This window comes from Liolophura sinensis, chromosome 10 (assembly GCF_032854445.1).
Source record: "Liolophura sinensis isolate JHLJ2023 chromosome 10, CUHK_Ljap_v2, whole genome shotgun sequence".
Taxonomy (NCBI): Eukaryota; Metazoa; Mollusca; class Polyplacophora; order Chitonida; family Chitonidae; genus Liolophura; species Liolophura sinensis.
In genome coordinates, this window is record NC_088304.1 from 19,276,423 (window position 1) to 19,302,119 (window position 25,697).

Below are 25,697 nucleotides of genomic sequence, written 5' to 3' on the forward strand. Positions count from 1 at the left end.
AAGGAATCATAAGTGAAATGATCAGCAACTTAGCAGCAGGTTAGATTAAAGAACAATTAGTGCATAGCACACCCCCTCCCCGTCCCCTTCCCCCTCCCCTGCCATCTGCTCTGGTGATAAAAACAAGAAATCAAGCAATTTATACAGATAAAGAAAAGATAGTAGTAATAATGCCAAGACAGACAATGGCACATACGATAATACCACCCGTTCTTACTGAAGAACTGGCGTGCTTATGGATAACAAACATGGATGACAGATTGTACCCCATGTATGTTTGATTGTTACACTGGCTTTACTGAGGCAGCATGTTAGACCCAGGAACATCGTAATTACAGTTTTCGAAAGGGGCAGAAAGTACTATTGGTCAAGTCTGGCAGATCACAAGCTACTTGACATGTCTCAGTTGAGATCTGACCATATCACATCACAGATCATGGATTGGGATGGGAAACTACAAATCTAGGGTGGTTGTGTATGCTATGGTACAGCAGACAAGGGCGGCTTTCCTGTTCCTAACTCCACACACAGATCCTTACCTGATGTTCACAGTGTTGTCCATGAGCTGAGCTGACACACCTGTGACAGGTGTCAGGGTGAAGTTAACCTGTAGGCCTGGCCCCTCAGGCACCACCACTTCCTGAGAGTCAACCACATACCTGAGGGGGAAGAAGATGTAAAATTGAACTAAATCGGTCACACAGGTGTTAAATGAGTGCATCATAAGGATTAAACACTCACAGATACCAAATCCTTGAATTTTTCATTCATTTCACAACAGCCAGTCCAGTCAGCATCAAGGGTGGTGAAAACCGCAGTAACCCATTTACCTTTTACAAGCTATTAGCAAACTTTCTTATGTATAACATGTGTCATACTTGTGAAAGGCAAAATTCATTATCAACTCACATTACTGTCAACTCCTCATCCACTCACATTACTGTCAACTCCTTACTCACTCACATTACTGTCAACTCCTTATCCACTCACATTACTGTCAACTCCTTATCCACTCACATTACTGTCAATTCCTCATCCACTCACATTACTGTCAACTCCTCATCCACTCACATTACTGTCAACTCCTCATCCACTCACATTACTGTCAACTCCTTATCCACTCACATTACTGTGAATTATCAACTAGTATTATTATCAACTCACTCACATTGCTGTGAACTCCTCATCCACTCACAGTACTGTCAACTCCTCATTCACTCACATTACTGTCAACTCCTCATCCACTCACATTACTGTCAACTCCTTATCCACTCACATTACTGTCAACTCCTCATCCACTCACATTACTGTCAACTCCTCATCCACTCACATTACTGTCAACTTATCCACTCACATTACTGTCAACTCCTTATCCACTCACATTACTGTCAACTCCTTATCCACTCACATTACTGTCAACTCCTCATCCACTCACATTACTGTCAACTCCTCATCCACTCACATTACTGTCAACTCCTCATCCACTCACATTACTGTCAACTCCTTATCCACTCACATTACTGTGAATTATCAACTCGTGTTACAAAACTCAACATGGATCAACAAGGATACTGTCTATCATTATACCCCACACCCACAACCACCTGCTAAGACATCTTTTTGTTCACTCAGCCAGACTACTCACCCCTCTGCGGACACTCTGACTGTGTAAGCCCCTGGCACCAGGAGACGCCAGTAGTCACCAAATCCTGCGGACGTCACATTATGCTTGATGCCATCCACGGAAATGGTCGCGTCAGGGATGCCCTTCCCTGTGGACTTGTCCGTGATGAAGCCATTCACGCCGATGTGTACCTAAACAGTAGGAAAACTCAAGACTGAGGAGAAATATGAAACCTCATCTAAAATAATTAATCTATAACATACTTTTGTGTCTATTTATTTATTTATTTGATTGAAGTACTCAAAAATATTTTTACTTATATGTGAGCAGAAGCGTTATGGTGGAAGGAAACCGTGCCCTGACCTAACAACCATCCGCAAGTTGTTGGCAGGCCTTCCCACATACGATCGGACAAGGAGTCAGCATGAACTGGTCTCAAACTCACAGCAACCGCATTGGTGGGAGGCTTGGGTCAGTTGAATAAATTAGCTAAACACTAACCATTTCCAGGTAGGCCAAGAGTGACTCTTTGTTGTTGAGCCATTCCTCATACAGGATTCCGTGATCGGGATATTTACAACAGGACAGCTCCAAGGTGATCTCAAAACAGTTGCTATGGAGATAGTTATAGTCCTGCATTCCACCTGTCAACAGGTAAACATGACAACAAATCAGTGATGATTGCAAATATATGCGAACATGTAACATCAATGCCTTCTGAAAGAGGATTACATGTATACTGAAGATTTTTCGTAAAAAAAACAACAAAAAAAAAAAAACAATTAGCACAAATCCAAAGGAATTATTTAAGAATAGCCAAAGTAATTACCTGTCACAAAATATCAGCCTCACCTGTGCACATAATACCAATCAAAACTGGTAATAAAGTTCCTAAAATTTATATACAACCATTATATTGTTATTTAACTTTTGAATCATTTTAACACTAGAAATAGAACAGATATTTATGATTCTAGTATTTTGTGAATGACAATAATCAATAATAATTGCGCTATTCTTGTTCATGTTGTTAAATACAGAAAATTTTATCTGATTAGCAAAAACAGATTTTTTGGCCAAGAATCTCGGGTACCTCATCTTTCCAGAAAAAAAGAGTGTTAAAGTTTAAATGCAATATGTGAACCTTAACTATAAATTCAGAACTAAATGTTCAGAAATGTAGCCTGACTAGTGCCTGGGGTTTTGGGTACAGGAATTTCTGAATGCCGAACACAAGGGGGAGGTGCAATATTTTTCAATCCCATGAGGTGGCACTAGTGTAAACAGGATCTCATGTCATTGTTCCATTAAAAATTTATGGTAATATCTACAATGTTATAGTACATCTATTTCTACTGTATTGTCACTCTGTCTTTTGGCGTTGTTATTATTATCAGCTGGGAAAGGAAGAGTTGATGACAATAAAATGGCGTCAGAGTACCACCCCTGGGATCTTGAAGAGATATTAGCCTTAAGTCATAATTTTAATCATTGAAGTTGGAACTGTACGTTCCTTTCCATTACTTTATTTGAAATTTGTTGTACAATAATTTATCCACAGGTTACACTGTCAAGCAATATTTTGACTTTGTTACATTAAAAATAGCAATTTTAAAAGTGATGTTAAATTTTGACTTAAGTCTAAGATCATTTCGTGATCCCAGGGTCTGCTGTCGGGCAGAACATCATATCTGCACCCCTAAATTGTGTTCACGTCCCTGTATGTGCACATATAACGTATACTGACTTATCTGATTGTGTTCAAGGACATACTCAAGAAGCTTCTATTATCTAACATCAGAGAGGTTTTTGCACATGTTTTAGGTGGTGACAAATCTCCTGAACCACAGCAGAATGAATGAATTAACAATGCTACATGCGGGATGGTATAGTTATGGTCCTGCAGTAGGACTTGTTCACTGTACATACAAGTACACTACAATGGTACATGTGAGATGGTACAGTTATGGCCCTGCAGTAGGACTTGTTCACTGTACATACAAGCACACTACAATGGTACATTTGGGATAGTACAGTTATGGTCCTGCAGTAGGACTTGTTCACTGTACATACAAGCACACTACAATGGTACATGTGAGATGGTACAGTTATGGCCCTGCAGTAGGACTTGTTCACTGTATATACAAGCACACTACAATGGTACATTTGGGATGGTACAGTTATGGTCCTGCAGTAGGACTTGTTCACTGTACATACAAGCACACTACAGTGGTACATGTCAGATGGTACAGTTATGGTCCTGCAGTAGGACTTGTTCACTGTACAAACAATTACATTACGTCATCATGGTTGTTGCAAGCTGGTAACGTTAAGAGAGCTTCGTGATACTTGGCCCTGTACTGGGTATATAACATTATAGTCTATTACTAACATGTGTCAGTGGATAAACTTAAGTTCAGAACTTAACTTGCGTAAAAATGTTGCTCCTTCAACATCTACTCTAATGCATTCCTGACAATTTTTACAAAGTCTAGTAAAATACACCTGAAAAAAAAAGCAAAACTCTGGCCAGAATAAATTTAGATAGGCAATCTCATCTTGATATGTGGAATGTGATAATTACACACCTGTTCAAAAACAAAGACACAGGCCTAGTGTTTGAAGTCTGTTTTCAACAGACGATCCGAAATTTATTAATTCAATTACTAACGCAAAGATGCCTTCATGAAGTGTTTCATTACAAAAAATTGTATTGAACATTTATAGGCTTTTCATTTTAATGATAGCTTTTTAAGCCTTCCAAAGAATCTGATCAGTGCTGCTTTCATTCATCTTGATCGATCTCACAAAATCTCATTATACTTTGGACTGGATGCTAATGTAAACATGTTGACCTAAGGTTATGCCAGGTGCACAGTAATTAGGACGCTATGGCAACAGGTGTCCTTGGTTACAGGACCTGTACAAGGACATCCATGTATATCACTTACATGCACATGTATGTGACCTGAATTCTCAAACATTTGAATCGTGTAGGCGACTGCACATTTAATACGGAAAAAATTTCACGCAATCAACAAAATAAATGATTCTGAAACTATAAAAGTAGTCCCGGAAGTATGTTGTACGTATCTATTTTACTTGTATAAGATATGTATAGAATGGATATTCCCCATCAGAAAATGACTCAGGAATATGCCCGTGGATCTTGGTGAATATTGCCAACACAGGGTATATCTCACATACATGTTACGTGTTATCTACTGTACAGGCTCTATATGTTCATGTAACATTTGGCAGCTCTATCCACTCTGATATGTTGTAAGTCTTTGACACGGAGCAATATATAAATGCTCTTATCACAATGACATACTGCCATATTAAAGCTGATTACAAATCTCTGCAGAGCCGTTGGCAAGACGCACATTCCAAATTTCAATTAAGTTTGATAACATCGATTAGAAATACAATATGTAGCGTAAGTCTTGTCCATAAATATTGTGTGCTGTCAAGCTAGAATACATTCAAACTCAGGAGATAAAAAAAAAAAAATAACAAAATGTAACACGTCTTGGATTTATTTATTTATTTTTTTGATTGGTGTTTTACGCCCTCCTCAAGAATATTTCACTTATACGACGGCAGCCTGCATTATGGTCGGAGGAAACCGGGCAGAGCCCGGTGGAAACCCACAACCATCCGCAGGCTGCTGTCGGACCTTCCCACTTACGGTCGGAGAGGAAGCCAGCATGAGCTGGACTTCACCTCACAGAGACCCCATTGGTGAGAGAATCCTAGACCATTATGCTGCACTAGTGCGCTAACTGACTGAGCCAAGGAGGCCCCCACGTCTTGGATAAAATTTGAATCAGAATTTACCACTGGTAAAAATGTTGCAGTCCTTCAAAGTCTAGGTGTGTCAGAAAAACATATATGACAAAAGCAACGTATGTTTGGGGAGGAAGAATCTAGGTGCACAAATCCACCTCCTGGTCTTCAAAAAGTGGTGTGACAAGCACACAGCTGTTCAAAGACGAAAGGCCTGATGTGGTAGCCCATTTCCATAGACCATCTGATCATCGGAAATGTTTTAATTACTGATTCAAACATGCCTTAATGAAGTGGTTTATTACAACTCAAGGGCCACTTTCACAAAACTCTGATATAAGTCATATTTCTCGTAGCTTATTTTTCGTGAAAGATGTGGTTCAGGTTATAGTGCCATAAAGTGATCCCGTTTACGAGAAAAGCTAGGAAAAACTGATTTACGAAGCTTTGTGAAAGCGGCCCTAAGGCCTATATGTGAAATTCACCCACACGTGTCACAAGATTCAACTGTCTCCAAGAGCCAGACAGGTCATCCATTCATACACCTGTGTTATCATCCTTACCTTAATGAAATCCGTTGTATAAATGTCATCAAGTTTTATAAAGTGTACTTAAGTGAAGGTGATAGCAGAGAAAGGGCTAAAAGGATCAATAAATTCAATAACATGCCCACCAAACAGGTTTTTTCTACGACTATACATGTACATTCTGATATACACTATATATATACAGTACAGCCTCCCGCCTGTGCTGAGTTTGCCCACAAAACAAATGTGCATTTTCACAGTATGCTACTTGTACATCTAATGGGTCATACTGGTGCCTTAAGACATAAAATGTGTTTTTACTTTCTCATTAAATACATTTCCTCACAGAAATCGAAACTGGATTCAACCTTGATGTACCATGTACAGATTCAATGATTAAAGAAAACTACATGTATACCTGTAAATACACCTTAGGTGTACCAGTGTTTTTAATTTAAACATTACTATTTTTAATTTATATAATTTTGCTTAATTTTTTTTTATTTATATTTAATTCTGTATTTTTTGTAAATACATGTGTGTTCCAGGATTTATTTCGATATAAATGCATGTAATATGTTTTGTTTCTGTTTATGTAATTTTCCTCAATTTTCCCTTCTTCTGTTTTGTTTTCATGTATGCATAATTTTGCATGAAAATTTTGCTCTGCTCCTTTCATATACATGTATTCTATACCTGCATCAGTGCTTTAAATGCATGTTTTCTTTTTGTTTATACAATTTTGTCTAATTTTCTTCCCCATTTATATCTAATTTTGCTGTTCTTTTTTTTTTTGCAATATACAGTACTTTTTCACAGAGTGAAATGTGTTCTAATGTTGGAGGGTTCAGGTGGGCACTGAGTTCACTGTTAGATGTACCATTTAGGGGGCAAACATTGACATTCTGTTGTGTATTTGTGGACATAGTGGCCTGAACTGCTCAGGAAACCTGCCAGATAAAGATTAGCAAGAACTGTAGATATCTGGCATGGACATAGAGATTAAACAGCCAGCCCAGGCTTGATCAAAGGAGCTTCGGCAAACTCTCAAGGACAGCGTTGGATTGAAAATTCTTAACTTTAAGAATCTACGCTACGCCTACACATAACTGTACACAGCCAAACGAGGACCAATCATGCCAGGAAGTACAACGTCCTCAAATTTTTTCAACGGCTAAGTTACCCATTTTTCTTGATTCTGAGAGTTCTTTTGATCTTAGACCTGGAAAGTGTTTTTATTTTTATTATTTACATTTTTTTGACAGCCACATGGTTATATTCTACTGAAAAATTTAAAGCTCGTTCCAGAGACATTTTATCACTTACAATGTAAGGTGCTAAAAATGTACTTTTTCTGGTTAATTTTCAGGGCAAATATTAAGTTGAAGATCAAAATGTGTTTTGAGCGCTTCATAAAATGTAGGAAGTATGTCCACAAAGACAATGGCATTCGGTGCTATGCTTTAGGAATACAGTGTCTATCAATAAGAATACTGAGTAAACCAGGACGTCTTCTGGGTAACTAATGGGTAGCAGAGGGGTAGCAGCTAACCCAGTCAGCCATGTCTTGATCAAAGAAATCTAGGTAAACAGTTCAGGACACATTCTTTGTTGGGATCAACTCCAGACATAAGCATTTCACCTCGACTCAATAAACCAGGCTTAACTGGCCACACAAAAGCATCAGCCAAAACCCTTACGCAGCTGTTTCTGGAAGGCTCTTGGATTTTCTAATCACTGTATTTGGACTGGGCTTCAGACTCCTGGAATGTTCTACGAATAGGTCAGTTTTGATGCCCTCAAAGCCCGATGACTACACGGAGTTACATTTGGGGGTCAAAACTATCCTATTCTATAAAGATACAATGTATTTTATATTTCGTTTTCATTTAGGTTTAAGCGTGAAGTGAAAAGTATTTCACTTAATATTCGAGAACAATCAGGTTTATGAGTGGAGGACGGCAGAGAGAATTTGGACAAAACAACAGGTTTTCGTCAAGTGCATCATGCACAATGTACCTGACAAACTTAGGAGCAACAGCCCTAAAAGCTCCCTCTGAGCATTCGAGGCTAATACATTACAGCTGATTCAGTCTTTGACAGCCATAGAAATACAAAATAATACTAATAATATATTCATCATACTAGTCATGTTTTCATTTTAGACTAAAAGTGTAATGCTCTGAGGAATTAACTGTGCTATACAAAATCCAACAAACAATCCTGTTTTTTGGCCATAAAGTGGATATATACAGCGATCTACAATGTAATATTGACTTATTTTCCTGTTCTAAAAAAGCAACTGTATACAATACTTCAATTTCATGTATTGCTACAGAAGGCCTCTGACAAAAGTTAATTATTTCATTTATTCTTATTCATGCAGGGCCATTTTGAGTATAAATACCAAACACGATCAAATATATGTATGAGATCACAAATAAAAAAAAAATACAGAAAGAGAAAACAAAAACTGTCAAAAAACAAGAATAGTTACAATTCATGCTGAAAAGCACATCTGTTCACGACAGTTAAAAATTGTTTTCATCCAGAACATGTTTTTTCATGCTAGAATGTTCACTGAGCTGGCAGAAGATCCACTGATATTTTCAGGTTATCTGTAAATTTTTACAAACAACAAGGACGTGTACAATGTAGTAGCAATCATGTCAATCATATGTTTTTGCTTCAAAAGAAAGGCTGCAATTCCTGCAGGGAAATCAGACTGACAGCTATCTGATTATTCATAACTAACAGCAAACATGAAAAGTCAAAAAAGAAGAAAAGTGAAAATAAAATACCATTTTAAAATAAAAAAAATATGGTATAATTTGTAAGACAAATTCATAATTTAGACAAATTTTAGAAACCATGTCCCAAATTTCATCTGGCACACAAGTCAACATGTACTTGTGACATTACATCTATAGTGTAGGTACAGGTCCAACCACACATCTTCTGCTTAGACCCAACAAGCACTCAAAAAAAGTCTGACCTGCTTCTTACTTTGAACTGAGTAACAAGATTATCAGATATTCTTTTTATTTCCTAAATATATAAAATATTGTTCCTTTTCAAGTGGATCTGTTTTGCAAAAGTAAAAAGCAAAGCCTCCATCCTGTATTGTTTTCCTTCGTCCAAAAAGAAAGAGTTCATCAGGGAAACTCCCATGATCTGACCTCTAAGCAACAATCTTCTAGTTCTTGTTATACTTAACAAACATCACAAAACAAATACATGTCGAATCCTCATTATGCAAGACAAGGCCACAAGGATTGAAATGTCTGCCAGTGGCAACAATTCGGCAAGGACTTTCATCTACCTTATCTTCCACCAGCCAAGAACTTTTTTATTATTAATGAAATAAAATGTTCTCTGTTCTGAGAGGCATGAAAACAGAAGTTGGAAAGTGGTAGTGATTTAAAACGATCCTTACGAATAATAAATTAAGCACAACATTTTGGTATATACATGTATGTAAAACACCTGTAAATGCAGTAATACAAAGTTTGCCGTTTCAATCTTGTGTCACATTTCACAACTGTATTTATACACGTAGTTACTATATCATTGACCATAATTTACTAACAAACTCAGAAGTTTTTATCCATAAGACTCTTGTTAATGTATTATTATTTATCAGGAGATAAAAATGACTCATTCACAGCATTTTCACCATTCTTTATTTGCCTTATGATATCCAAAGTGTTCCTCATCATAACACCAAAAACTGACAGCGATCAATACACATGTACTTCTGTGTCAGTTCTCCAAGTTAAATATTTTCTTACTAAATAAATACACAGTAAAGTACACTGCAATTTTTTTTCTTCTATTTTTACCTTCAACTACAAAACTAATGATATCTTTAGCAAACAACCTTAGATTCAAACAATCTGAGCTGATCCTGTTTAAATTTCTGCTATTTTTTTATAAATTCATGTTCAACCTCAATTTGACCTCTGCCTGTGTTTTTGTCAACCAACATGTGGCTAAATTGAGAACTGTCACTTGGTTAGTACCAAATTCATGGTTGTCAAAATGTTATGCAGATCAGCATTAAACTAAAACCACCCACAGCAGCAGTATGTCCCTGTATGTCAATACTGGCAACAGAGTTTATGTGAAAATCTTTATTCATTCATTATTTATGAATGAACATGCTGGCTACCGGGGTTGATTAAAATCTAAGAATACTGTATATCACACACAAAGGAATGAAATACATTAACGTCATTGCTTTTATTCAACTAGGTTTTCATCAGCAAGTAATCAACACAAATGAGCGCAGAACCCATTTTAGCAAGTAATGACATACATGAGCCATGGGTCATTCACGTCCATGTATTCGTACAGTGCATTTTTTGAACCTGCATTACGACAGCCAATGTCCTTGAGTTTCCAACTCTATCAAATGATTACGCCACCATATATAAACCACAGTGTATAATTACTTACCAAAGTTGTAAAAGAATTTTATTGTGGCAAGGAAAATTCTGAAATGTAGTTTAACACAAGATCTTATATAGGTTTTTTACAGGTACTTCGTATTAACTCTGTTTTTTGTGCCCACAAAAAGCAGATGTTTATACAAAGTACATGTTGTTCTCTGGCAAATGACCAAAATCAATGGTGCAAACACACACACATCTTTATCGGCACCTGGAAATAAAACTTCTGTTAAAAAAAAAAGCCTGTTATACAGAGAACCCAGGTGTACCTATTTACATATCACAAGTGAATGTTTAGAAGACCCCACTTGGCATCTCTGGATTTCAAACGGAGATAGAATTCATCCAGAGAACTGATACAAAGCGAATACACACAGGCAGTACACAAAACTCCCCGAGGCTTTGATCAAAGAATTTAATATCATGTCGACGGGATCTCATCAGTTGGCATGTCAATTTTTTTATAAATTTGGCACATGCTGATGAAAGCAAACTGGCAAATTTAATACAGCGAGAATAACAATTCATGTCTGAGCTTACTGTTTACATTCCATGATTTTGCCACATTTTTGAAGCAACAGTTTGCATCATTCACAAACAATGAGGAAGCTGATCTGTAACAGGCATGTTTAGAATCCATGACTGCTACACAGTAACGCTACAGAAATCAACACGCCATAACAACAAATCTAAATACTAAGAAAGAAACACAATTAAAAGATAGGGATTTGCAAAATATGAGACAGGCTGAAGAGAAAACAGTTAAACATGTGCAAATCCATGCATGCCATAGCTTGAAGTTGTTGAGTTGCAAACCATTGAAAAAACACATTATGCTAAACTAGTTTTTGATATACCAGAAGATTTGTTCCTTTGTTTTGTTGAGGGTAAATTTCTTTTCTGGCTGATAATGTGATACACATGTGATTACTATGTACATGGACTTATATAATACAGATACAACTTTATGTACACACATAAATATATATTTCAGCTTTCCAAAAACCATACAAGTGTGCCCTTTGACCATATGAATGTTTTGGTTATAATATTACAGCAGGGTGTCTTTCTAGCAGCTATCTTAGTCCTAATGCTGGCATGGGTACTGACTACTCATTGAAACCACCATGAGAGGATTTCCTTGTAGCACCTGCATGTACCTTAGTCCTAATGCTAACAGGGGTAATCTTTGAAACCACCATGCTGCAGACACGAATTCTATATTACCTCACTCAAACACCATGCTGCAGAAACCAATTGGGAGTGGGAGGAAACTGTGCAGAGCCCGGAGGAAACCCATGACCATCTGCACGTTGCTTACAGAACTTCCCACGTACAGCCGGAGAGGAAGCAAGCATAAGCCGGACTTGAACTCACAGCGACTGCATTGGTGAGAGACTCCTGGGTCATTACGCTGCGCTAGCGCGCTAACCAACTGAGCCACGGAGGTCCCCCAGGGCACTTTGTGTACAGGCTGATACATACAACATGTACATGTATGGGGCTTTCTTGGTGCTTGCTGAATTCTTGTGGCTGGAAATGCCTTTCACTCAGCATAAAGTTCTATTCCGCTACATGTACAGTCATAACAGGGTATGCACTAGCCCAGCTGGCCAAGTCTCTACATTGTATACAGCCAAGCTCTAGTCTCAGACAACAAAACAACGTCTGCCATGTTTTAGATTGAAATTTCCAGCCTTGTCAGAAGCCCAAATCTAAAACATGGGGAGTGTTTGTTTAAATTCTTGATTCAAAAGTTTTAAGGCTTGGATTGTGGTACATGTACATGTAGAAGAGGGTTTACCAGTGATTGTTTTAGGACCAAATTGCCTAGGGATTCACATTGTACTAAACATCAGAACAGGCTCAAGTTATAAAGATAAGAACAATTTTCTGCAGGTGGTAAATTGGACCAGAAACCAGCTCTAAGTAAAGCTGAGACCATACTAGGTTATGTACCATGTACACGCAGTCAATAACTTTAAATTTTGCCCCAAAAAGTGCACTTTTAGACAAGTAAATATCATAAAATATTACCTTTCATGTTTAAAAGACATGTAATTTACATTCCTTCTGCAGGACATCATTCTACCCTACGAACAAACTTCAAAAACATCTTTCTGTGATCAACAGAACTCTCAGAATCAGGCAAAGTTTGCAATTTATTCTGGGTAAATTTTATGTCATTTATCGTCATATGCACAGATTGACCTCATAGATTGACCTCTACTGTCCGATGTCAGTGTAATCCACTGTTCTAGAACACAGCTCAGCTTACACCATTGATCTTACTCATCACATTTGACCTCCTGTTTTATATCCTGTCACCAGAGTAAGCTAGCCTTTGATTGGTGACGCACTTCCTCAACTGACCAATACATGATTTGCTTACATGTACACACTGTATTTGACAGGTTGGTATTTGTTGCTTATGCTTAGGGTGGCTAACGTTATGTCTTGTCAAACTTTGCTTACGTCTATATGTACTTGGCACTGACAGCTCTTCTGAAAGTTTGTAAACATTTACCTTAAGATCTATATTTATTCTTAGATCAGCTGAATGAAGGTATGATTTACTCTGCACACTGAACAGTTTAAATACTGACATTTTAATATATACATTTAAATCTAAAAAAATGAACACATATACAAACATGTGTATTGATTTTTTATCTTGGTCACCATATTATCAGTCTTATCAAAATGCCTACGTATGTGCAAGTATGTCTTTTAGCCAATGCTAGGTTCCATGGTCTAGATGATGTTTAAGTCAGAATCTCACATTTAATGCTTATAGTGACAACGAATGTCATTACGGTATTACAAAAACAAAGCAAATTTATGCCATACTCAAGAATATTCCACTCATACGATGGCGGCCAGCATTATGGTGGAATGTAAGCGGGAACAGCCCGGGGGTAACCCACAACCATCTGCAGGTTGCCGCCAGACCTTCCCATTGATGACCATGTACATGTAGTAAAACTTGTTGCCAATGTGGTGAGAATAAGAAATGATGATGAGAAGGTAAATGTACATAAAGGCTTTTTAGCTCTATCTCCCCACTGGTTTACCACTACCACACTTGTCAGCTTCTAGCAATGCCGTACCATTCACCAATTTAGCATTAAGTAATGGAGACACCCTAACACATATATTTTCATATGAAATCAAAGCCAAGTTCTACAGCTTGTCGACAAGTACGGAAACTATAAGGGTTATTATACAACTGGTATTTGAATTGCTCAAAAAGGGGGCTGAACTCAAAACTTTTAAGCTCAATAATAAAAGGATGACATTGTATATGAATGTAGAGAGGCTTTCAATATGACTGTCACTATCACCTGAGGTGGAAAATTTCCAATGGATTGCTAAACTTTCCTTTTCCTTAATCTAACTGTTTTGCAACGGGAGCTGCTTAACAGAGTTTATACTACCAATAGCTAGTGGGAATATCCCTTTAGCTCAGTTGGCAGACTACTGGACTTCAGCTGCTGGGACCCGAGTTCGAATCCTGGTGTGACCCATGTAGTGAAATCCTTAAACCATTTCACTGGTGCCGTGACCAAAATGGTTCCATGAAGCATAGGGCTCTGGGTCTGTGGACATGGGTGTATTTTGGAAGACAGAAAGGATTTAAGCAGGGAGAAGTGTAACTGAAGCAGTTTTCCAGTGCTTATACTAGCAGTAGCTTGAGGGAATTTCCCTTTGGCTGAGTTAGTGGAGAGCTGCACTTCAGCTGTTGAGACCAGAGTTCGAATCCTGGTGTGACCCACAAAGTGAAATCCTTCAACCATTATGGTTTAATCAATAGTTATGACACACATATTTATATACATGTATAACACAAAAGACATGATCGCATACATTACCTGGTACGTCATACCAATCTGCTCCGTTCGTAATTCCGCCTGGAAAGTCATCATCTTTGCACACTGTACCCGTAAACATGGTGCGATGGTTCGTGGCATACGTCCTCGCCAGAAGCTTAAACACCTTGTCGTCCGGCGCTGAACTGTACACACCATCCTGAATGTGCTTGGCTGAATCATCAAACGGGTAACTAGCAACCACACTTCCGCCGTGTAAATTAGCAGAGAGGACAAACTTGTTAGACTGAATCCAGTCTATCATGGCTTGAGTTTCTGGCTGGATTGGAAGGTTATAACTCGGCACTTGAAACTGATCTGGAAAATTGCGATTCAGATCAACCTGTTTGCTGTTGCCTCGTCCGACCGACCCGAAACAACTGTGTTCCTTAGCAGTTTCGAATCCATCTGGGTTCATAGAGGGCATAATAAATATGTTCGTGGTATCCACAATATGGGTAACTCTTTCGTCCTTTCCGTAATTTGACAACAAGTACTGCGCCAAATAAACCAGCATTTGTCTGCCCACAGCTTCATTTCCATGCATATTCCCGACATATTTAAACATCGGTTCACCAGGTTCCACGGAATCAACCCGGTCTGATATTTGTAAAGCCCAAAGTTCTCGGTCATATAAACTCTTCCCTACCGAATGGAGACGTGCTAACTCCGGGTAGCGAACTGTCAAACCTTGGAAAAGCGCCGTTAAATTACCATGATGCGTGTATTTCGAGAAGTCTATACCTTCATCGCCCTCTTGTATCACAGTTGAAGTCGAAGGACAACACAGGAGAAAAGTAATGGCTAAAAGTATGTGTAGTTTCTCGGCCATTCTGACGTTAAATGTCTCTACTCACCGCCATTCCCTTGACACGCTCATGAACAGGAAGCGAATTTCATTGGCCTGTACGTTTCTGGGTTAAAGGGCAGTGTCTTTTCTAGGTCACAGGTCAGGTTAGGAATCGCGTTCACAACAACAGACACGCGGTTTTGTCTTTCGAGTTGCTCGCATGATGTAAATCCGGGTTGACATCTGTCTACACGAGCCTTAAAACCTTATTCCAATCACGACTGTTAGATGAAAAACTAATCTACGTGATAAACGGATGGAATTTGGAAACTGTGGGAGCTCTTCACTCTGCAGGTCCACGTACGAGAGGGCGGGTCACCACAAATAGCTGTCAGTTTCACTGAACAAACACCTGTACTGCATGATGTTGCAAGGAGAAGAATCGATCATCGTTTGACAGTAGATCTTTCTTCATTAGCATGAGCTAATCATCTCAAAAAGCTTACATTTGTTGCAGTCTGCATTTTCCATGCATTGACATGGAAATATGAGTTTATATCGAGAATTTGTAGTCTTTAAATGACTAAGCGATTTGAAAGTGGAGATAAGCTGATACAATACACAAACAACGGATCGAGTGGGCGTATCAATGAAGTGGAGGTTTTGGACAAAACAAGTTGCACATTGCCACAGAGATGGGGAGGGAGGTGTTATTATATGTTCCTAATATTATTGGTGAGATAATAATTTTTATATTTATTATGAGTTTAAATCCAGGTCATGGGTCAGGCAACAACCTGCAGATGGTCATGGGTGTCCCCCAGGCTCTGGCTGCTTTCCTCCCACCAAAATGCTGGCCTCCGTCATATAAGTGAAATGTTCTTCAGTTCGGCGTAAAACACCAATCAGATAAATAAATAAATTATATACTTGTGCAAAAAATATATTGTACATATATATAGGCCTCTGTAACTGCATACTTACTGAAATGATTTTATGTGAACTTAGCCCCATAAGGCTGACTTATGTCATATACCTCCCTTCACGCTGTACTTTATTCTTAAGTACAGTGTGAAACACCAATCAAATAAATAAATCAAATAAATCGATGTGGTCTGCTTGGCACTGCATATTACTCAAGTAAAGCTATTTTCAGAGGTGACAGAACTACACATCAGCCATTTTTCAGAAGCCTCTAAGCCTTTGCTTAACTTAATTCCTAAAGAATACATGAAACGCTTTGGTTTTATTCCTTTATGTGCAGATTATGATGTGTAATAACATATAACAGTACAAACAAATCAAGTTTTCACTTGAAAGAGGGGGGAGGGGGGAATTGCTTCCAAGTACAGTTTTCTTAAGGCCCCAGAGGTCAGTCCGGAAAGTAACTAGCTTGTAGTGGTGACGTCAACGATGATCCCTGTTTAAAAAGAACTCTGTGCGGGACAGACCAAACAGGTCTGGCTGAATGGGGGCTGGGATGTGGGAACAGACCAAAAACAAACAAAGGGCGAGGAAGGGGCACCAATCTGGCCTGAAGAAGCCGTGCAATATCTGTGTACATGTCACAGTATCTGTGGACAGGTCACCTTGCCCACACTCTAGTGACACGGTTCATCGGGCTCGGGGCACTTCATGGGTGTTCCCCAAGTTCTAAGTAAGATCAGCGATGACGTAATTTCTGGAAAAAATCTGATCTTTGGAAAATATGCATAATATAGAGGGGTAATTAACAGTAATTAAAAATACCCCCAAAATGAAAATTATTTTTTGCAATAATTTCTTAAAATAAGAAATAATTTTCTTCATTTGGCATAGAAGCATAATCTTTGCTCATAGTTCCTTTTCATATATCCTTTTACATTTTTATTTAAGTATGCTTAACAGTAATATAGATTGCATAATTAAGAGTAATTGTTGAGTAGAGGTTTTAATAATGTTCCTATTTTATGTTTGTATTCAAAAATTGAATTTGATATTCTTATTGTTTCAGGCTACATCAGACTTGCTTTGGTGCTCACATCATCGTTTTTGACCTCACAGCCATTATATTTCATCTCTGTCTACAGCCTAGCAGCACTTCTTGATGGTGGGTGCACTTAATGTCTTTTCAATCGAAGTGTACTTTGCATGTTACTTTGAGTTTTTTCTGGTTACGGCATGTGCCTCCTTAGCAATGATCTTAATTACTGCTACAGTGAGGTCCCTCGAAGTCAAGAGACCTCAGGATCAAACCTGGGTTGAGTCAGTCCAAAGACTTTCAAAATGGTACTTTCTGCTGCCTCGCTTGGTGCTCAGCACTAAGAGGTTAGAGTAAGGAAACATGACTGGTTGACCCGGTGTTGGTATAATGAGACTGGGTGGGGTGTCATGCCTGGTGTCTTCAGCATGATACTTCAGTGGCGGCAGCACTTTGGCAGTATGGACTCACCCTGCCACACAAAGACACTATATATGTACACATATCTAATGGCTCATTGTCATCATATGACTGAAAAATTGTTAAGTAAGATGTTAAACCCCAAACATACATACATATATACATACTACTAGATCAGCAAACAGTAAACTACAAGCGGTAAACAGTAATCTGGCACTCTGACGAATTCAGTTTTGGAGAGATTGCCAGGGGCAGTAGGAGCAAGTCTGTCATAACCAAGAATTACCTTAAATACAATGTTATCCAGACAAGACCCATATCTCGCCATAGACAACCCTAGTACTGGCTCGCTGTGTTAACTTGTCACTTACTAGAGTAGGCTTGCACCTTTAACCAAAACATCCAAGGGCCAATCTTAATTCGGTGGTTAGGTCAAATTAGGCAGTCTGACCTCTTGACCTCTTGACTTTCACCACTGTGGTGTGTGTGTATGTGTTTTCACATGTGGGAGAGTTTGTCAGTAATTTGCCCAAGGCTGGTGGTTTTCTAGTCACTCCGGTTTTCTTCACCCAAACATAAACCGTAATCAAAAATTTCTGAGTATGGCACTAAGCAACGATGGCATAAAACTGGCAGATCAAACTTAAGTACCAGTGTGAGAGGCTACATTAAGGAATAATAGAGCAGCTAGGCTTTAACACCCAAAATAAGGAAGCAAGAATTCAGGATATGTGAAAATTTCGAACAGCTTCATATACCGACCAGAATAAAATGAGAATGGACAAGACGCATATGCCTGATGATAAGAATGCTGAACAATACTTCAATCTTAAGTTTAACCCCTTTCAGTGATTAAATGTTTGCTGACTGTATTATGCTTTTGAGGTTTGCTGAAGAAAGATGTTGTGTAGAATAAAATTTTTTGCTTGCCATGTTTATTTGTAGGTGTTGATGGATTAGCTGCCAGAAAACTGAACCAGATCTCCGTTTTTGGGGCATGGGTAAGAAATGCGTATAACGCTATCAACCTCATGAGATGTGACGGGTGTTTCTTTTTGATTGCTAGTTTGAATTGTTATGTATTAACTAAGGCTTTTGGAAGAATTGAATTCCTTGGATAAATGGGAATTGTGTTTTGATTTCACCGAAAAGCGAAAAGTGGATATGACACCATTAAAAAGTTTGTTAACCTTTTATATAGTAATATGAATTGAAACACTCTACAAATTTTTATTTTCATGGGCATTTCTTGAAAAAAAAAATTTTCCTACAAAATGTATTTCAATGATAAAAAATATTTATTTCATTTGCTGAAGCAGTGTGTTTTACATTGATTAAGAAATAGCAAAGATTTACATGTATGGAAACTTTGTCAGTATATATTTATGGCTACTAGATAATTTAGTATAGGCATGTGAATTATTTTATTTATGTAAACAAATGCTCATGTTTATTAACAATGATTAAGTGATTCATTTCTAGATGTTCATAATTTAGGCATCAGTATCACTAAATACCCAATTATAATAGATTACTAATTTATGACTGATTATGATAATTTATTTATGATATGTTCATATTAGTAAATAAATTATCAGTGATTATAATGTCTCTTTCATTTTGTTCTTATATTTAATTACTTGAAGTAAAATACCTATTCACAACATGATGACATTAAGTTTTTGAATTAAAGTGATCTACCATCTTGAAGCAACTCCAAGAGCACAAACCTCTGACACAGTTAAATGTACAAACCCTCAGTCTACAGACAAGGGGACAATACTCTGTCAGTGGTGAAAAATTTTGCCAAAAGTTCAACGCTCTGAATCCTGAGTCAGATTTACCCTCCAAAATTTAATGGATTGGTACATAGCCCAGCTGTGCCAGACTGTAAACAAAATTTCATCTGAATCTCCACATAACTTTATCTGTAAAGCTGCTAAGTGAAAGACAGATGGAGAGTGAAACGAACACAGACAAATTATTACCTGCTTGACAGAGATGTACCAATCTCTCCCCTCGTACTTTACAGGGGTGACGACTTCTTACAGTCAGATACCTATCAATAATAATCTGTTGCATTACAATACATATCCGTTGTATTTGTTCATTTCTTTATTTGATTGGTGTTTTACGCCACACTCAAGAATATTTCACTTTTATACAATGGCTGCCAGCATTATTGTGATAGGGAACCAGGTGGACTGTGGGAGGGAACCAGGCAGATCCAGTGAGAAACCCACAACCATGTGCTGGTTGCTACCAGACTTTCCCAGGTACAATGGGAGAGGAAACCAGAGCTATGAACTCTCAGTAATTTCATTGGTGACCTTTAGTTACTGTTCTGTCTTGGCATGCGACCACAGAATTAGGAAGCATCGAAAAGTAACTCCTCTTTACATAGTTACAACTTAATGCTTTAATAGCTGCAATTACTGACAACATTTTTGCTTTTTTTTTTTTTTTTCGATTTCAGTTTGATGTGGTGATAGATCTAATCTCCAGAGGCATGGTCTGGTCTGCAGTATACAATGTAAGTTAATTTCTGGAATATCCAAGTTTTTTCTTCACACTGTGTTACAGTAATGGTGACATTGGCGATAGTGTAGTGTCGGTCATGGTTGAGTGGTTAACTGTCCTGCCCTACAGTTGCAATGGGAGGGTTCAATCCCATCCTTGGGATTCACCTGAAAACCCAATTCAGAACATACCATTATTCCCTGAAGGTCTAGAGCAGACTATTCCATTATTCAATGAAAGTCCAGAACTGTTTATTGCATTATTCCCTAAAGGTCTATAGCAGACTATTCTGTATTCCTTGACAGTCCATAGCAGACTATTCTGTATTCCTTGACAGTCCATAGCAGGCTATTCTGTAGTCCTTGACAGTCCATAGCAGACTATTCCGTATTCCTTGACAGTCCATAGCAGACTATTCTGTATTCCTTGACAGTCCATAGTAGACTATTCCGTATTCCTTGACAGTCCATAGCAGGCTATACCATTATTCCCTGAAGATCCAGAGCAGACTATTCCATTATTCCCTGCAGGTTCAGAGCAGACTATTCCATTATTCCCTGAAGATCCAGAGCAGACTACACCATTATTCCCTGAAGGTTCAGAGCAGACTATTCCATTATTCCCTGAAGGTTCAGAGCAGACTATTCCATTATTCCCTGCAGGTTCAGAGCAGACTATTCCATATTCCCTGAAGGTTCAGAGCAGACTATTCCATTATTCCCTGAAGGTTCAGAGCAGACTATTCCATATTCCCTGAAGGTTCAGAGCAGACTATTCCATTATTCCCTGCAGGTTCAGAGCAGACTATTCCATATTCCCTGAAGGTTCAGAGCAGACTATTCCATATTCCCTGAAGGTTCAGAGCAGACTATTCCATATTCCGTGAAGGTTCAGAGCAGACTATTCCATATTCCGTGAAGGTTCAGAGCAGACTATTCCATATTCCCTGCAGGTTCAGAGCAGACTATGCCATTATTCCCTGAAGGTTCAGGGCAGACTATTCCATATTCCCTGCAGGTTCAGAGCAGACTATTCCATTATTCCCTGAAGGTTCAGAGCAGACTATTCCATTGTTCCCTGCAGGTTCAGAGCAGACTATTCCATTATTCCCTGCAGGTTCAGAGCAGACTATTCCATATTCCGTGAAGGTTCAGAGCAGACTATGCCATTATTCCCTGAAGGTTCAGGGCAGACTATTCCACTATTTGTTGAATGTCCTGAGCAAATTATTCCATGTTTCTCCGAAGGTCCTGAACACACTAGTAAAATTATAAAATTTCTCCACGCTCACTCTTTATGGCATCTAATCCATTGAAGACCACTTGTCTTCCACTAATATTCAGTTAAAGGCGTCTAATTCATTGAAGACCACTTGTCTTCCACTAATATTCATCTAATGGCGTCTAATTCATTGAAGACCACTTGTCTTCCACTAATATTCAGTTAAAGGCGTCTAATTCATTGAAGACCACTTGTCTTCCACTAATATTCATCTAATGGCGTCTAATTCATTGAAGACCACTTGTCTTCCACTAATATTCGTCTAATGGCGTCTAATTCATTGAAGACCACTTGTCTTCCACTAATATTCGTCTAATGGCGTCTAATTCATTGAAGACCACTTGTCTTCCACTGATATTCATCTAATGGCGTCTAATTCATTGAAGACCACTTGTCTTCCACTAATATTCATCTAATGGCGTCTAATTCATTGAAGACCACTTGTCTTCCACTGATATTCATCTAATGGCGTCTAATTCATGGAGAGCCTTGTTTGAATCATGGAGAGCCTTGTTTGAATCATGGAGAGCCTTGTTTGAATCACAGAGAACCTTGTTTGAATCACAGAGAACCTTGTTTTTGTCATAGAGAGCCTTCTTTGAATCATAAAAAGCCCTTTGGGAATCATAGAGAACCTTGTTTGAGTCATAGAGAGCCTTCTTTGAATCATAAAAAAGCCCTTTGTGAATCACAGAGAACCTTGTTTGAGTCATAGAGAGCTTTGTTTGAATCATGGAAAACCTTGTTTGTATCACAGAGAACTGCCTTTGAATCACAGAAAGCTTTTTGAAAATCAAAGAGAACCTTGTTTGAATCACAGACGACCTTGTTTGAATCATAGAGAACCTTGTTTGAATCATAGAGAACCTTGTTTGAATCACAGACGACCTTGTTTGAATCACAGACGACCTTGTTTGAATCACAGACAGCCTTGTTTGAATCACAGACAACCTTGTTTAAATCATAGAGAACCTTGTTTGAATCACGGAAAACCTTGTTTGTATCATAGAGAACCTTGTTTGAATCACAGAAAGCTTCTGTTTATTATATGTATACAGAAGCTGCTGATCTCTTGAACTACATAATGTACTACATTGTTTTTCTTATCAGCAATGGGGTTATTATGTGATAGCAGTGGAATGGATGACATTCATCAGCACCCACTCACGAGGCCCAAACTGGAAGTCTTCATTTGACGAAGCACCGTGGTTTGCAAGGATGGTTATGGCAAAAGGTTAGCGAGCTTTTGTTTTTATCTCTGATTTGTACTTTTGTACTCAAATTTTGTATTAAATTTTCACTTATTCAGTGGGAAGCAGAAGATGGCTCAGTGATAAAAATGTGACTCTAACCACAGAATACATTTTCAACAAAGCAGGAATAGGCCTTTGTATTGGCTAGACCTGATATCAGCGTACATGACTGGGTGTGGCATCATGTCAGGTGTCTGGTGTCTTCAAAATGGTGTGCTTATGAGGCAGCACTATAAGTGTGTTTTTGATATATTTGGCCTTATAAAATATTTATTTTTTTGATTGATGTGTTTATATGTCGTATATTTCACTTATGCGACAGCCAGCATTATGATGGGAGGAAACCAAGCAGAGCCCGGGGGGAAACTCAGGACCATCCACAGGTTTCTAGCAGGCCTTCCCATGTACAGCCGGAGAGGAATCCAGCATGAGCTGGAGTTGAACCCTTGCAAAAAATAAAAATCACTGATGAAACAATAAACATTTAGGAATGGCTACACAAGTGACTCACTTAATTTACATGCATTTTGAAAAGTGATTCATTAACACATGCATTCGTAATCATTTATCTACAGGATTCAAAACCCCAATGGGCATTGTGGCCATAGGTAGTTTGCATATTTTGCCTATCTGGCTGTATGCGTACCAGTGTAGTTTTCTGACAGAGAGTCTTGATATGCCGCTCTGGGGACAGTTAGGGGTGATGGCGGGCTTGGTGATGGGAAGGGTACTGTGCCTGGCCGTGGAGGTAAGACAGAGCTGTTACGATGGTCGTTTTTGTAGTATTACCTATAATTTTATCCCCAAAGCGCATTTTACAAGCAAGAAAATCTCATGAAGTATCACAAACATCCGTTTCTTTGACTGCAAACCGTCAGAGTTAAGAACTGTAATACAGAGGTCACTGGGTTACTCTGGGCACTGGATTTTTCCACCATTTAAAATGAACCGTCATGGCATAAGTTATATTCGTAAGATGTCATCAAACACTGATCCCGTCAATCAGTAAATCAAGATAGACGTTACATTTAATGTTGATGGGCCTTCCTCATTAAGCTCGTGCTGTAGGAGGTTTGATTAAAAAAAAAAGAAATAGCTGAACTAACCCATAAAAGGTTTTAATAAAAATCATTTAATCTATATTGAAATTATCATTTTAGCATCGGTCATTTTAGGGATCACACAGTATTGTTGCTTTTCAATCCAGTTCATGCAGGAAATAGATGCATCTTTAAAAGCCAAAGTACAAAAATCTGAATGAATTCGAAACTGTTGAGATATTTAAGCAAAATACAGTCCACAAATGCTGTGTTCATGATTTCGTGTATCTGTTTTCACCTGTGTATGTTAGTATAAAGTATATTATACGTGCACTTTTGGGATTTTTCGCTCTCCTGTGCACAGGCGTAGCTTATGTCGTACTCTGCGTCAGCGTCCGTGTGCAATAATAGAGAAAACAATGTTAAACAAAATGTTAGGGGTGGTATCTCAAAAAGTATTACATGTATTGAGCTCAGGATTTGAACACATGTAGAGCAGAATAACATGAGTTTGGTGTTCCATCGTTGGTTCCATGTGTACATAGTAAGTACCTTAAATTACTGAATTCCTGACTTAGTGTATTGTGTATAAGAATCAATGTTAAACAAAATGCTAGGGGTTGTATCTCAAAAGTACTACATACATTGAACTGAGGGTTTGTTCACATGTAGAGCAGAATAACACAAGGGGAACATTCCATCGTTGATTCCAGGTGTACCTGTTAAGTATCTTAAATTACTGAATTCCTGACTTAGTGTATTGTGTATAAGAATCAATGTTAAACAAAATGCTAGGGGTGGTTTTCCAAAAAGTACTGCAGGTGTTGAGCTCAGGGATTGCTCACATAGAGAGCAGAATAGCACGAGGGGGATGTTCCATCGTTGATTCCGGGTGTACCTATTATGTACTGTAAATTACTGAATTCCTGACTTAGTGTCTTGTGTATAAGAATCAGGGTTGAACAAAATATTAGGGATGGCATCCCAGAAAGTATTGCATGTATTGAGCTCAGAATTTGAACACATGTAGAGCAGAATAGCACGAGGGGAATATTCCATCATTGATTCTGGGTGTACCTATTATGTACCATAAATTACTGAATTCCTGACTTAGTGTATTGTGTATAAAAATCATTTTTAAACGAAATGTTGTGGGCGGTGTCTTATAAAGGTATTGACCTAAAGTTTTACATATTTATAAAGCACAATGACACAAGAAGGATGTTCACGCTGATGCTCTGTGAGCATACTCTCTAACGTAATTTTAAAAAGTTATGATTTCAATTCTTTATGCAGTGAGCTGAAGTTTTGCATTTATGTGTCTCATACAGGCGATCTCTTTCGTACCAGTTTTTATCAGATCTCATGCAGTTTCCCAGTGTTATTCTTGTTTCAGTTTTATTTTCCAGTCTAGGCAACCCTTACATGTGTCTTGTTGTTTGTTACAGATCTACTGCCTCACAGATTACATCTGTTTCCTGTTAAATCAACATTCCCCCAATAGATAATGCTTGACAGACTCCTAAACACATGAGTATCTGTACCATAACGGGTGTGGTGACAGCTTGATATTATTCAGTGGTTATCTCGTAATTTTGTCAGCATTTTACACATTCCTTTATATTTTCAGTTTTTTAAATAAGATATTTAATTGGCCTACCATGAGACTTTTTACTGTTTTTGTTATTCGGAATGAACTCCCTTAATACCACAGTTATTTTTTGATATTATTGGTATAAATCAGGGTTGTATTCAATATCAGCTGGGGTGTTTCTGTAATGACACAGGAACACACACAGCTGGGGTGTTTCTGTAATGACACAGGAACACCCACAGCTGATATTGAAGGTGTTCACAGGTGTTCCTGTGTCATTACAGAAACACCCCAGCTGTGGGTGTTCCTGTGTCATTACAGAAACACCCCAGCTGTGGGTGTTCCTGTGTCATTACAGAAACACGCCAGCTGTGGGTGTTCCTGTGTCATTACAGAAACACGCCAGCTGTGGGTGTTCCTGTGTCATTACAAAAACACCCCAGCTGTGGGTGTTCCTGTTTCATTAAAGCAACATGCCATCTGTGGGTGTTCCTGTGTCATTACAAAAACATGCCAGCTGTGTGTGTTCCTGTGTCATTACAGAAACATGGCAGCTGTGGGTGTTCCTGTGTCATTACA

The 25,697-nt window shown here is 38.3% G+C and overlaps 2 protein-coding genes across 2 annotated transcripts; one reads left to right on the forward strand and one right to left on the reverse strand.

Annotated features, from left to right (window-relative positions):
- Window positions 1-40: 40 nt before the first annotated feature.
- On the reverse strand, window positions 41-15,201 carry LOC135476967 (carboxypeptidase D-like). Its single transcript, XM_064757114.1, has 5 exons — window positions 14,264-15,201; window positions 2,126-2,268; window positions 1,646-1,815; window positions 540-659; window positions 41-110 (listed from the first exon to the last, which is right to left on the reverse strand). Exons 1-5 carry the CDS (start codon window positions 15,090-15,092, stop codon window positions 41-43), a joined length of 1,332 nt encoding a protein of 443 aa, XP_064613184.1. The 5' UTR covers window positions 15,093-15,201.
- A 100-nt stretch (window positions 15,202-15,301) lies between these two features.
- LOC135476269 (uncharacterized) lies at window positions 15,302-25,230 on the forward strand. Its single transcript, XM_064756249.1, has 7 exons — window positions 15,302-15,785; window positions 17,044-17,139; window positions 18,376-18,431; window positions 19,907-19,963; window positions 22,342-22,465; window positions 23,060-23,232; window positions 24,973-25,230. The coding sequence occupies exons 1-7, from the start codon at window positions 15,746-15,748 to the stop codon at window positions 25,030-25,032; spliced, it is 606 nt and encodes a 201-aa protein (XP_064612319.1). The 5' UTR covers window positions 15,302-15,745; the 3' UTR covers window positions 25,033-25,230.
- Window positions 25,231-25,697: the final 467 nt, after the last annotated feature.